Raw genomic sequence first — 12,779 nt, 5'->3', positions numbered from 1 at the left:
AGGTTCTGCGCTGTAGTAATCGTTGTATTTCTCTAGAGCGGTGTCCTGCCACAACACACCTGACTCAAGTCATCAGTTAACAAGCCCTTAGTGCAGAGAGAACTCATGCAGGGCAGGGTTACACAAAGGCCAACACTAAGAAGTATACAGTTGGGGCGTCTGAAGTAAGAGGTAAACCAGTGTCTGAGGAAGTGCCAGAGGATATGTGCTTACTGGGCATGTCGGTGGAATGTGTATGCGTAGTGTTTGTGTGCAGCACAGTTCAGCGATATTTTGAAGCTTGTCTTAAAGCAGTCAGTTTCTTTACTGGGCTGTCTTGTAAAAGTCATTTCTTACTTCCTGCCTAATTTACTTTCATCTACAGTTTGGTATGTTGTTTGTACTTTTTTCTAAATTAGTGTAGGGCATTCAGCTGGCCACATGGCTGGGATGGAGCACCAGTGGACGTAATGCCTGCAGCTCGGAGGTGCAGTGTGGAGAGCGTGGGGCCCTCACCCTTCTGCTCTCTCAGGCCCCTGACTTGCTTGACAGTGCAGTGGCATCCACGCATGATGGCACAGTAAAAAAAAAAAAAAAGAGAGCAATGGATAACGCATAACGAGAAATGGAGTGTTGGGGCCCAAACCAGGTGAAGGTGAAGCCGTCAGGAAAGAGAGGGACAGAGCGGGAGAGGAGAATGTAGTGGACATGAGGTCGCCGTGGTAAAAGAGGCCGATGCCCTTCTTTAGAACAATGGTCAAAAAATACACACATCCGCCCTTGTTTATGTTCTTTCCTGACTGCATTATTTCAGGCCACAGGGCCTCTCCAGTGGCCTTCAAACCTTCTGTTACAGCTCTTAACTGCAAGCACTAACACACACTCTCTCTCTCTCTCTCTCTCTCTCTCTCTTTCTCTATCACTCAGAGACAGAATTAAACTCAGAGAGAATCTTTTGAATTGAAAAACAATATCAAAATACCTATAAGTAAAGGTCAGTGGTGTGTTCTGTTGTTAGCATGATATGAGGGTGATGAGATTATGAGATAAGAGCGAGCAAGGGGCAGTTAGAAAATATAAGAAAATACTATAGTAGGACACACCTGGAATAGGTAAAAATAAACCTACACTGAATGTAAGAATGTTCACTGTAATGTGTGTGTGTCCTGTAATTGTGTGTTTTGGTGTGTGTTAGTTTGGGTTCAGTCATTTGAATACACTGGCAGTTAGAAGCATGTTTTCCTGCCAAAGGTGCTCTGGTTTCTTTCTCCAAGAGCAAAGGCAAATGTTTGGTAATTGGAATGTTTAATGTGACAATTGCTGATGTGTTTTCAAAGTTTTTTTTATATGCAGCATATGCTGCATTCTGTGCTGTTGGCTCCAAACTGATGGCGTAGACACGCCTGGTTTGCCATGACATGCCTCTTATAATGTAATCCAGCCCCACCTCTTTGACACAGCCTCACCTCTTTGACACAGCCCCACCTCTTTGACACAGCCCCACCTCTTTGACACAGCCCCACCTCTTTGGCCCAGACCCCACCTCTTTGGCCCAGACCCCACCTCTTTGACACAGCCCCACCTCTTTGGCCCAGACCCCACCTCTTTGACACAGCCCCACCTCTTTGACACAGCCTCACCTCTTTGGCCCAGACCCCACCTCTTTGGCCCAGACCCCACCTCTTTGACACAGCCTCACCTCTTTGGCCCAGACCCCACCTCTTTGGCCCAGACCCCACCTCTTTGGCCCAGACCCCACCTCTTTGACACAACCCCACCTCTTTGGCCCAGACCCCACCTCTTTGACACAGCCCCACCTCTTTGGCCCAGACCCCACCTCTTTGACACAGCCTCACCTCTTTGACACAACCCCACCTCTTTGGCCCAGACCCCACCTCTTTGACACAGCCCCACCTCTTTGGCCCAGACCCCACCTCTTTCACACAACTCCACCTCTTTGGCCCAGCCCCACCTCTTTTAGACGTCCCCTAGCCTTCCATACCAGCAAGAACGTGGCAGGGTGAATGCCTCTAGTCAAGTAGAGATGCTGATTACACCATATTATCAGGGTAATAAGATGAAAGAGGTAGGAATAATGGGTAAGAAATGGAGTGAGTGTAAGGGGCAGTAGAAATGATTTTAAACAAAGGCAAGAAATAAACGCTATAAGCATTAAGAATATAACTATAGTAGGAAAAATAAACCTACATTGAATATAGAAATGTAGTGCATGTTTGTCTGTGTGTGCTGTAATTAAGTGTGGGACTTTCCTAAGATCAGCAGTGATTTCTTTGACCTAACTGGGCTTGCTGGGTCCATACTTTATCAGCCTTATGGTCTGTGCCACAGCGCCACAGTGTCACATCGTCACGGTGATGATTGTCATTTCAGGGCCAGAGCACCTTTGTTTATTTCACACTAGTGTGCAATATGTCTTTAGGTCTGAGGTAAATCCATATCACTTCTGACATCTTGAATCTGGTTGTTTTAACTTGATCTAGATCCTAAGGATGTACAGTATCCCTGTGGGTCTTTTTTTACTTCGGGCTTTCTACCCTGCTTTAAGTTTGACTCTTTTTATTTCTAGATTAAAGTGAACTGTAGATGAGGATTTTTGTGAGTTTTGAAGAGTAAGGGGAATTGCTATAATTCAGCAGTGTTCACTGTCTTTCTGTAGAATACGTTTCCCAAGGTTCAGTTGCTTCTCTTCAATGTTTGTACCTTAAAACAAAACTTTGCTATATTTACAGGGACTAATAGTGGAGAATTGATTCTGGATTGATCCATATACTCTCAGATCATTGTGATTATGTATTTAAACACAAATTTACTGATTAAATGCATATGGCATCCTATGTACCTTCCCCCAGTGTTCAATAAGCACTGAAACCTTACATGCTTGCATTCTGCATATATTCCATAAGGTTTCTCATAGCAGTTTATTTGTTTATAATATTCACAGTCATGGTTGTTGTATACAGTTGTTTATATCGGTTATGGCTGCTTATGTGGTGTTCAATATATCTCCCTAATGTGAAGTAGAAAGTTCTTGTCTGAGATGTGGATTTTCGTTTTCTGGAACTTGACGGTCTTCCACTCCGTGTGTTGCCTGTGTGTGGCTGAGCTGCTCCTGCAGGTTCAGACTGTGCTGTTCAGTTGGGCCCAGAGCAGGTTGCCTGTGCAGACCACCAGGCATGGCACAGGAAAATTCATGGGGATTTAGGAATGCTGAATGGTGTTGGGTTTGAGCAGAAGCTGGGTCTCACTCCAGGCTCCAGAGAGAGGAAAACGGAGGTTTGTTCCCAAACTTTCCACTGGACATGTACATATATACTGATATGATAGGTACATATTTGAAAAAACTGTGCATCAGCTGGGTTGATCAGTGTCTGCTGACTCACTGGTAATTCGCACGCATCTCAGAGCCTTGTTAGTAAAAACAAAGCCTATGGCTTGATGAAAATGAAAATATGAAAGTATATAAAAGATATGACATCTGCTGATTTATATATAGCATTGCTAAAATCAGCTACATCACTGGGAACACACACACACACACACACACACACACACATACACAAATGCATGCACGCACCAGCTCGGCAGTTTGGCCTCTCAGGTTCAGAAACAGTTATATTTCTGTTTATTTGAATTCTGCCAGTTACCTTGTGCTTCTGACTACGTGAGAAACCCACGTCATAAACGTTTCCCCGTGCTTCTGACTGGGTGAGAAACCCACGTCATAAACGTTTCCCTGTGCTTCTGACTGCGTGAGAAACCCACGTCATAAACGTTTCCCCGTGCTTCTGACTGCGTGAGAAACCCACATCATAAACATTTCCCTGTGCTTCTGACTGCGTGAGAAACCCACATCATAAACGTTTCCCTGTGCTTCTTACTGCGTGAGAAACCCACGTCATAAACGTTTCCTTGTGCTTCTGACTGCGTGAGAAACCCACATCATAAACGTTACCCTGTGCTTCTGACTGCGTGAGAAACCCACGTCATAAATGTTACCCTGTGCTTCTGACTGTGTGAGAAACCCACGTCATAAATGTTTCCCTGTGCTTCTGACTGCGTGAGAAACACACGTCATAAACGTTACCCCGTGAGAAACCCACGTCATAAATCTTTCCCTGTGCTTCTTACTGCGTGAGAAACCCACGTCATAAACATTTCCCTGTGCTTCTGACTGCGTGAGAGCTGCAGACCGCCCTTCGGGGCAGCATGCTCGATCCCGTTAGTTGAAACGGCCTCTGACCTTTGCAGACTGCACTTCTACAGCAGGCCAGAGCAGAATGACAGCTTAAACTCACATGACATCAGAAGGCCTTGTTTGCTCATTCTATCCTATAGCAGAAAGTAAAATTGCAGCACTTTGCCTTTGACCTTTCAATGACACACTTCCAATTTGTGCTTGTAATATTGTTATTTTAATGTACTCTGTTGTACTCTGTGTAGTGTACAGAAGTCCTAAGTCATGCATATTTTAATAATATCTGGTTAATGGATGCGCACATCCATCTGCATATTTCCCAGAGTGTTTTAAGAAGAGCTATTTATCATTTAGAACAACTCTTGGCTTTAAGTGCCTTTTAATTAACTAAAGATGGTTAGCAAGATAGTTAAGGTGTCAAAATTCAGTCTCTCTCTGTGTGTATGTGTGTGTGTGTGTGTGTGTGTGTGTGTGTGTGTGTGTGTGTGTGTGTGTGAGAGAGAGAGAGAGAGAGAGAGAGAGAGAGAGAGAGTGTGATGGTCATTATGGAGGCAAGGTTAGGTTAGGGCCTGGCGTATCTATATAACCACAGTATTGCTTAGCTATAGTATTGCACAAGTTACACAAGTGTGTGTAGGTGTGTGTATATATATATATATATATATGCGTATGTATTTGTGTGTGAGAGAGAGCACCACCATCGCAGCTTAGCTGTAATTAATGGTTCCAGAAAATGCAGGCCGGTCGGCATCATAACAACAATTAAAAAAGCAATTTCCCAGATGCCTTATGTCCTCAAGAGAGGGTGAGAGATTAGGACAGGCAGAGAGAGAGAGTGACACAGTGAAAGGAAAACAGTGATTCATTTTAAGTGGAATGGATGAAAGAGAAGGGATGTAGAAAGGCAGTGACGAAGATGAGAGAGGACGAAGACGCGAGAGGATGAGTCAGTTCAGATGTGCACCACGCTTATATAAATCAGAAGCATTATTTAGTGAGTGGCACAGCAGGACTTACATTGACCATATTGTTGGTACACAAGTTGTGTTGACCAGCATCAGATGAGCTGAAGACTGAAATAATAACTGAAATACAGGAACTGTAATGGCCCTGAAGTAAAGTTTTATTTCTTTGGCTTGTCAGCAAGGATGGAGTTCGCAGGTGGAGGAAGTTCATGCCAAGGATGGTAGGGGTGAACAGGTACATAGTAGCAGCAGTGCTGCTGACAGCGTGGACACAACATAGAATAATTTCTTTTGTGCATTTACTGTAAAAGTATAAGTGTTAAGTTAGGTCAATCACTGTTTATTCACTGTTTTAATTTCATGCCAGTTTTAGTATGTGCAATCTGAAACAAGGAATATCTTCAGTCGTTTTTTTTACTGTGAGTAGGAACGCTCACAGTGTCACACAGTTCACATTTCTATAATGTTTCAAATCTGTCATGCATATTTTCTTATTCCATCTGGAAACTTTGAGGTGCCTTCAGCACTATCTTTTTTGTTTTTTTGGGGTTTTTTTTGTCATAAGACAGCATCGCCCCTTGAGATTGTGTGGCTGCTGGAATCTTTCAACATCTGTCCATTATTCACCATTTTTATTCAAAAGTGTTGTTTAGCTGTAAGTGCCAACCATTGTTGGACTACAATGCCTCCTGTCTGTCACTTGGTGTGAATTTGTTTCAGTAGTATTTGTCTTTTGTTCCTCTTATCCCGCATCGACACGCTGTTGCACACATTCAGTAGGAAAGCTCAGTCTGACACCTTTATTTAACAAGCCAGTTTGGATTCATCCAACTTGTCGAGTTTTGAATCTTCACTCTGGGAAAAAGCTTGAACATTCCAGGATGTTAAATCACAGATAAGCACCTATTGAATTTACCAAGCCAGTATTGTAATAGACAATTTCTACAAGAATCCACAAAGATTTAAAATTGCCTTCCATTATAAAGCTTTAACCGATCGACCTGTACTGCCACCGAATTCCTTTGCCTGCATGTCTTTCCTCATTACATCATTTACTGTAGCTGTCTGAAGACATTAAGTGGCTAAATTATTTCTATATCCATAATTCAAGTCAGTCATTGAGTAACTGAATTTAAAGAATTTTCAGCCCACAGAGGGTTACCCTGTTCCTCTAGAAATAGGAGTGAGGTTCTCTGTTCTTTCCTGCCACCTCAGGGACAGCCCAAGTGACCCGTTTTCACATCACTCCTGTGAAGCGGTCCTGTCCTCCTCATGCCGTCTCCCCTCCCTGGCCTTATTACACTCAGTGGGGACAGTTTGACACAGCACCCACTTCCCACGCTCCCCTTGCACACCTGTGTCCACGTTCGTCTCTGACGCTCGGATCATGAAGCCTCTGCTTCCCTTCCCGCTGGACCACAGGGACTTGTGCACCAGTTTCTCCTCCGCGGTGATATAAATAGGACTGTTTGATGGTCTCGAGCGTGTGTTCTTGGCTTTGAAGTGCTGCATGCTGTCACTTATTTGGAATGCAGGGTCAACTGCAGAACCAGCTTGGTTTACACTCGTATAATGCCATGCGGCTCGGTTTCACTTTAATGCAGCCTGAAGGATCTAGGTCTGCTCCTCCAGATGCTGGCTCCCCTCATTTGTCTTATTTACCGTGGCTTTGGAAGAACGATGATTTTTTTTGGTGGTATTAAAATTGAGCTACCATTTAATATCAGTTGCTGCAGTTAATTGTAGCCAATCATTTTAGGAACTAGGCTGTAATTATCGTCTCAGTTGAATGAATGTTGAATAGCAGGTGTCTATTATTTTATATTAGACATCAAATGATGTTTGTGGTTAAAAATAAGAAAATAACAGCTGCATTCATACCATTTCACTTCATGGTATTTTTAATTTTCATGATATTTAAACATTACCCAAAGAAAGCAGCGTTCACGTGTATAAAAAACACCACAGGTTATACTTTTATTGTTAAAGATATTGGTTTAAAAAAAACATTTCCAAATGAGGGTTAGATGTTTGCTGAATCATCCTCTATAGATGGGCGACGCTGGTCAGTTAGAGCTGATATTCCCTGTGTGTTGATTTCACCTTCGAGTTCCATCACTACAAATGAGACTTGAAGGATCTTTGTAGATTGATATCATTTTGAATGTTAATCGTTTTTTATATGGTACATCTATTGGAGCCTCACCACACTAACAATTCTTGACTATTTACCCATCTATTTACCCATATCTTCCTTGACGAATTGTAGTATTATTAATACCAGGGTTGCCAACTCTCACGCATTGAGCATGAGACACATGCATTTGACCGTCTTCACTCGTTCTCACGTTACACATCCGATTTCTCACGCCGAAAAAAAAATCTAGTTTATTTACCTCTGATCCATACCTATGATTCAATGAGTTACTAGTTCGCTCTGGCGCCAACCACCCCCCCCCACCCCCCCACCCCCCCACCCTCAACAATTTACGTTCGCCACACCTTCCATCAACAATTTACACTCGCCACCCCCTCCAGGTTCAAATCTCACTCCAAGTGATCTTGAAAATTGGCAACCCTGTAATACACAAACCTGACTGAAAATACCAGATGACTGAAAATCAGATTAAAAGCTGATCAGTCTGATTTAGAGTAAAGTAGTACACCACAAACATCATCTACATGCTGTTGACCTTTCATATTATTACCAATATTACATATACTCAGTACTCACTAACCACTTTTATTAGAAACATACTTACCTTCCACATCGAATTCCTGTTTGATAGGTGCATTTACACGCAAGGAATTGCACGCTGTTGGCAGACAATTCTGCATGTCACATACAATTCATTACCACGCCTTACCGAGTTTAGCACTGGTCAGTATCTGAGCACAGGACCATGACAGTGTCAGTATAAGAAAGAGCCATCACAGGGGCAGCACAGGAACCTGGTAGTGCTAAGCTTGCATAGAGTGGTTTGTATATCATTAGTTTGTATATCATTAGTACAAAACTGCTGGGTTACAAAAAAGTGGCCTACAACACAAAATAATCCAGTCAGCAGTGGTTCTCAGTGGGTCTCAGATAAAAACTCACCAATGGTGATATACTTGAGTGGCTAATATAAAATATGCGTGGCAGCACATGAGGTGGAGTGCTCCGGTGATCAACTGGTAGAAGAAAATCGAAGTCATGGATTCATGCCCCTGTGAGCTTTCATACGTGTAAAAGTTTTTACTGCACAGTGCTGCAGGGTTCACTGCTTCTCTGGATAAAGGTGTTTGCTAAAGGCTGTGAATGGGGCTAACTGTACAACTTCAATAGGGGTCTTTTTAGCCAAGTGGTTGGTGAGAGTATAAATAATATATTGTTCCATTACTGTTGTACAATATTGTTCTCCGTATTGATTCTTGAGTCTTGGCTGCAAACCGATTGAAAAAACTATAGTTTAGAACGGTAACAGCCATTTTGAATTGTACTACTGACACGTTTTCCAACAAAGGAAAATTATTCCCATTGTCAAGAGCTTTGTTGACAGATCAATAAACTCAATAAACAAATCAAAATGGTGTTCTGTGTGTTCCAAATCTGTCAACCAGATCAAATCCTGTGAAAGACATTTGAGGGGTCAAACCAAGATCAATCTAGGCCACATGTGTAGTGCTTTTGAAGTTCCCAAATACATCTACACGTGTATAGCTTTCTTTTCCCATTATGTTTCCAGACAGCCGGCTTTCAGACTGGACCGTGGAGATGTCCATGCAAAGTAAGTTTGTGCAAAGCTAGTTATCTATGCAGCATGAGTTTGTGGCTGGGTTTGACAAGTGGCCATTACTGATTACACCACTAATTATCCACAAAAAATAAAGATCCTGCAAATACTTTATAGAGATTTACATACATTTATATTGGGGTGGTTATTAGTGTGGTATTAGTGTAGTATTAGTGTCCTTTCAGCCTTGATCGAGAAACACTCAACATATTACTGTGCATTTCAACATTATAGTTGGGAAGCATACATTTACTCAACATAATGTCCAAAGAAGGCAGACAGAAACTAAAGGTTTTAACCATTAATGTCGTTAACCATTAATACCATCAAACACTGAAAGTATAACCAACTGGTCACTGAAAGCAAACATGCCTTGTTCCGTTTACATTTCTGCCCAGTTACAAACAGGTGGTTTCTGTCTTATTAAGGGGCTATCGGTTGTGTTATTTAAATCGCTGCAAGGGCTGAAACGGCACAAGGTTGACTAATCACTAATGTAGAGGGTGAACCAATAGTAATTTGTCAACTTTGACTAGTCAGAAATGTATAGGGGTGGAGGTGCTGTGCCTGGGTGCATCTCGGTATGTGTGTGTGTGTGTGTGTGTGTGTGTGTGTGTGTGTGTGTGTGTGTGTGTGTGTGTGTGTGTGTGTGTGCAGTGAGTGAAGCTGATGGGGCCGTGAAGGTGGCGGAATGGCAACACACATACTACGCCGCTGACTCCGGGATCCAGTCTGGGGCCACGACCCTGCGTGACGAGGACGAGGCGGAGAGCAGCAACAGGAAGTTCAGTGCCACCTGCACCGTGGTAGAGAGCAACGCAGGTTGGTCTCTCTCTCTCTCTCTCTCTCTCTCTCTCTCTCTCTCTCTCTCTCTCTCTCTCTCTCTCTCGCTCTGTGTCACTGTCTACCATTCTTCTTTCTATTGTCTCTCTCTCCTCATTTTCATCTCAGTCTATATTTCTCAGTCTATATTTTTGTCTATATCTCTTATCCACATCTCAACCTGCTTTAAGGGCCGATTTGAAACTATAAACTATAAACAGTTACAGTGTTGTTAAACACAGTCTAGAGTATGTTGTGTGTCCTTTGTTTTACAGGGTTTTTTTTAGAATTCGTTCTATAGCCCCTAGGTACATTATCTACTGCAGCAGTCTGGTTTGTCCTGCTTATGGGCCAGAGACAGAATGCTTGTGTTATTAAGGGCAGTCTAAGCAGCATGGCCATTATAATGGTCTCGAGCTGAAACACGACAGACGTGAATGCAGTAGGCAAATCGATAATCCAGAACGGGTAAACGAGAACAGTGTCAATAACAGATAACAGCAATAATGCAGGGAACTAGGACGAGGTACGCTCAGAAATTGCAGCTTAGTGGCACACGTTAATGGCCCTGGTCTCTGCAAGCAAAAGAGAACAGGAATATACATCAATTAAAGATGGGCTTCCATATATGGTTCAGTTTCCACAGACATGTTTCCTGGTATTCTGAAAAAATTACTCTAGACACTTAAAAAAGGCTAATGGCAGTTCTGGTTTTAAAATTATTATCTATGAAATTCATACTCATAAACATATAAATAAAAATAAATTCTAGATAACCATAATCTGCATATGCAGTAGCCTGAGATCTGGTTGCATTCCCTTATGTAAGAATGACGGACAGGTGCAAATAATATTCGGGGGCAGGTTCTTGGGTGGAATTTGCAGGACCAATGGCAAGACGTAAGAGGGGAGGAGGCAGAGAGGGCGGAGCCCCAACGGGAACATTTGTGACAGTAGTCATGTACTGCAGTCTTGTACATTACGTGAGATGAGTGTGCTCAGAGACGGGCTTGCATCTGTGACTTTCATGAGGCCCACTGCAAGGAGCCAAAACTTTCAAGGGAAATTAATTTTCCACTTCCTGAGCCTTGTGCATGGTGTTCAGGGAGCGCAGGATTAGGGACGAGGGGGCACAAATAACCCCAGGGCCCGTAGAGAGCTAATCTGGTCCAATCGGATCCAGCAGAAGAGCAAGTGGGGATTCTTCAGTGAAAATCCTTTTTAGTATGTTGTTTTAAAACAGCCCTCAAAGTCATACCAAACCTAGTGCATTCCTTCTGTCCTCTGCTACAGTTCTTAACCTTTAATGACAGCAGGGCCCTTGAGGGCTGTGGGTGAGACACAAAGGGGCGTGTAGGTGAGAGGGAGAGAGAGAGAGAGATGGGTGAGAGAGACAGGTGTGTGGGTGAGAGAGACAGGAGTGTGGGTGAGAGGGTGAGAGAGGTGTGTTGGTGAGAGAGACAGTGTGGGTGAAAGAGGGTGAGAGAGATAGGTGTGAGGGTGAGAGAGACAGGTGTGCGGGTGAGAGTGAGAGGTATGTGGGTGAGAGAGACAGTGCGGGTGAAAGAGGGTGAGAGAGATAGATGTGAGGGTGAGAGAGACAGGTGTGTGGGTGAGAGGGTGAGAGAGAAGTATGTGGGTGAAAGGGTGAGAGAGACAGGTGTGTGGGTGACCGAGGGTGAGAGAAATAGGGTGTGTCGGAGAGGGTGAGAGATGAATGTAGTTGAGAGAGTGACAGACAGGGTGTGTAGATGAGAAGGTGATAGAGAGACAGGTGTGTGGGTGAGAGAGTGAGAGAGACCGGGTGTGTTGGAAAGGTGTTGTACAGTAGCTGGTCCTTTGCAGTAGCGAACGAGAGCGACCAGAGGTGCCACTGGCTGTTGCAAAAATGTGTAAATAATGTAAAGCATTACAAGATGATTAGGTTTTTTTGGAGGTGGTGGTGATGTTAGGTAGGACTGATAAGAATGGATTATAAAATTCTGATGAGCCCTGGTTTGTGCAAGCAGAGATTAGTTTACACAAATATGGTGGTAGCTTGGCGTGCCTATTAAAAAGATAAGCATTAAACCGTAGCAGTAATCACAGCTATTACTAAATCCCCACTTCCATGTCAGTTTATAGGAAACTTGGAGCAAAAACTAGTATGACAGACTAATATGAGATGATGAGTAACTGAGTCGTAAAAGATGGGCAGTAAAGGTCGACATGGGACTGTGGGAGGTGCATTTACATGCAGAAATCCTTGTGGGAGGTTTTGGATGTGTGACCACATCACTTCCTGTCCTGCTTGCAGACATGGAGGCACAGTATGCCCTCACCCGAGCTCAGCGCGTACGAGCCGCCATGTTTCCCGAGACTCTTGTGGAGGGCGAGACGCCTGCGGTGGCCACGCAGAGCAACTCCGCCCAGCAGAGCAACGTGCAGAGATTGGCCGAGCCCTCGCAGCTGCTGAAGACCGCCATTGTCCACCTAATCAACTACCAGGACGACGCTGAGCTGGCCACTCGGGCTGTGCCCGAACTCACCAAGCTGCTAGCGGATGATGACCAGGTAGGCCACGCACCTCGGATGTTTCTGGAAGGTCAAGCCCCCCCAGCAACAGCTGGCTACCATCTCTATTCCTGGGACAAGCCATGATGCACCTGGTGTGTCAGCAGCAAATCCACTTTAGACCTACTTTAGATGTGTACCACCAGAATGACATGTAGATGGGTAGAGAGTTAAAGTTTGGAGTGGCTTTGTTTATTCTGTGCTCATGCACTTCTTTGCTAAAGCACGGGATAAAAATCCATTTAAAAATTATTTAAACGTTTGAAGAATTTATATTGCAATTATCAACATGGTGCATGCATTACCATTTTAGGAATGTGTATACCCGCAAAATTGTTCACCTCCAGTACATTGTGTAATTACAAGCATCCAGCATGACTGACTCACTCACTCCAGTAAACGAGAGCATTCCATTACACTTCACACACACACACACACACACGCACACACACACACACACACACACAC

The 12,779-nt window shown here is 43.7% G+C and overlaps 1 protein-coding gene across 2 annotated transcripts in view; it reads left to right on the top strand.

The window, feature by feature from the left end:
• The window catches only part of jupb (junction plakoglobin b), a 64,140-nt gene that overhangs the window by 22,574 nt on the left and 28,787 nt on the right, over positions 1-12,779 (top strand). For both annotated transcript variants that reach the window (XM_077008241.1, XM_077008240.1), the window contains exons 2-4: positions 8,889-8,930; positions 9,594-9,758; positions 12,055-12,311. In XM_077008241.1, the coding sequence (XP_076864356.1) occupies positions 8,918-8,930; positions 9,594-9,758; positions 12,055-12,311 (435 nt within the window). In that variant the 5' untranslated portion in view covers positions 8,889-8,917. The remainder of the gene's footprint in view (positions 1-8,888; positions 8,931-9,593; positions 9,759-12,054; positions 12,312-12,779) is intronic.

This window comes from Brachyhypopomus gauderio, chromosome 6, assembly GCF_052324685.1.
Source record: "Brachyhypopomus gauderio isolate BG-103 chromosome 6, BGAUD_0.2, whole genome shotgun sequence".
Classification (NCBI taxonomy): Eukaryota; Metazoa; Chordata; class Actinopteri; order Gymnotiformes; family Hypopomidae; genus Brachyhypopomus; species Brachyhypopomus gauderio.
This window is presented reverse-complemented; position numbering and strand designations above follow the sequence as displayed.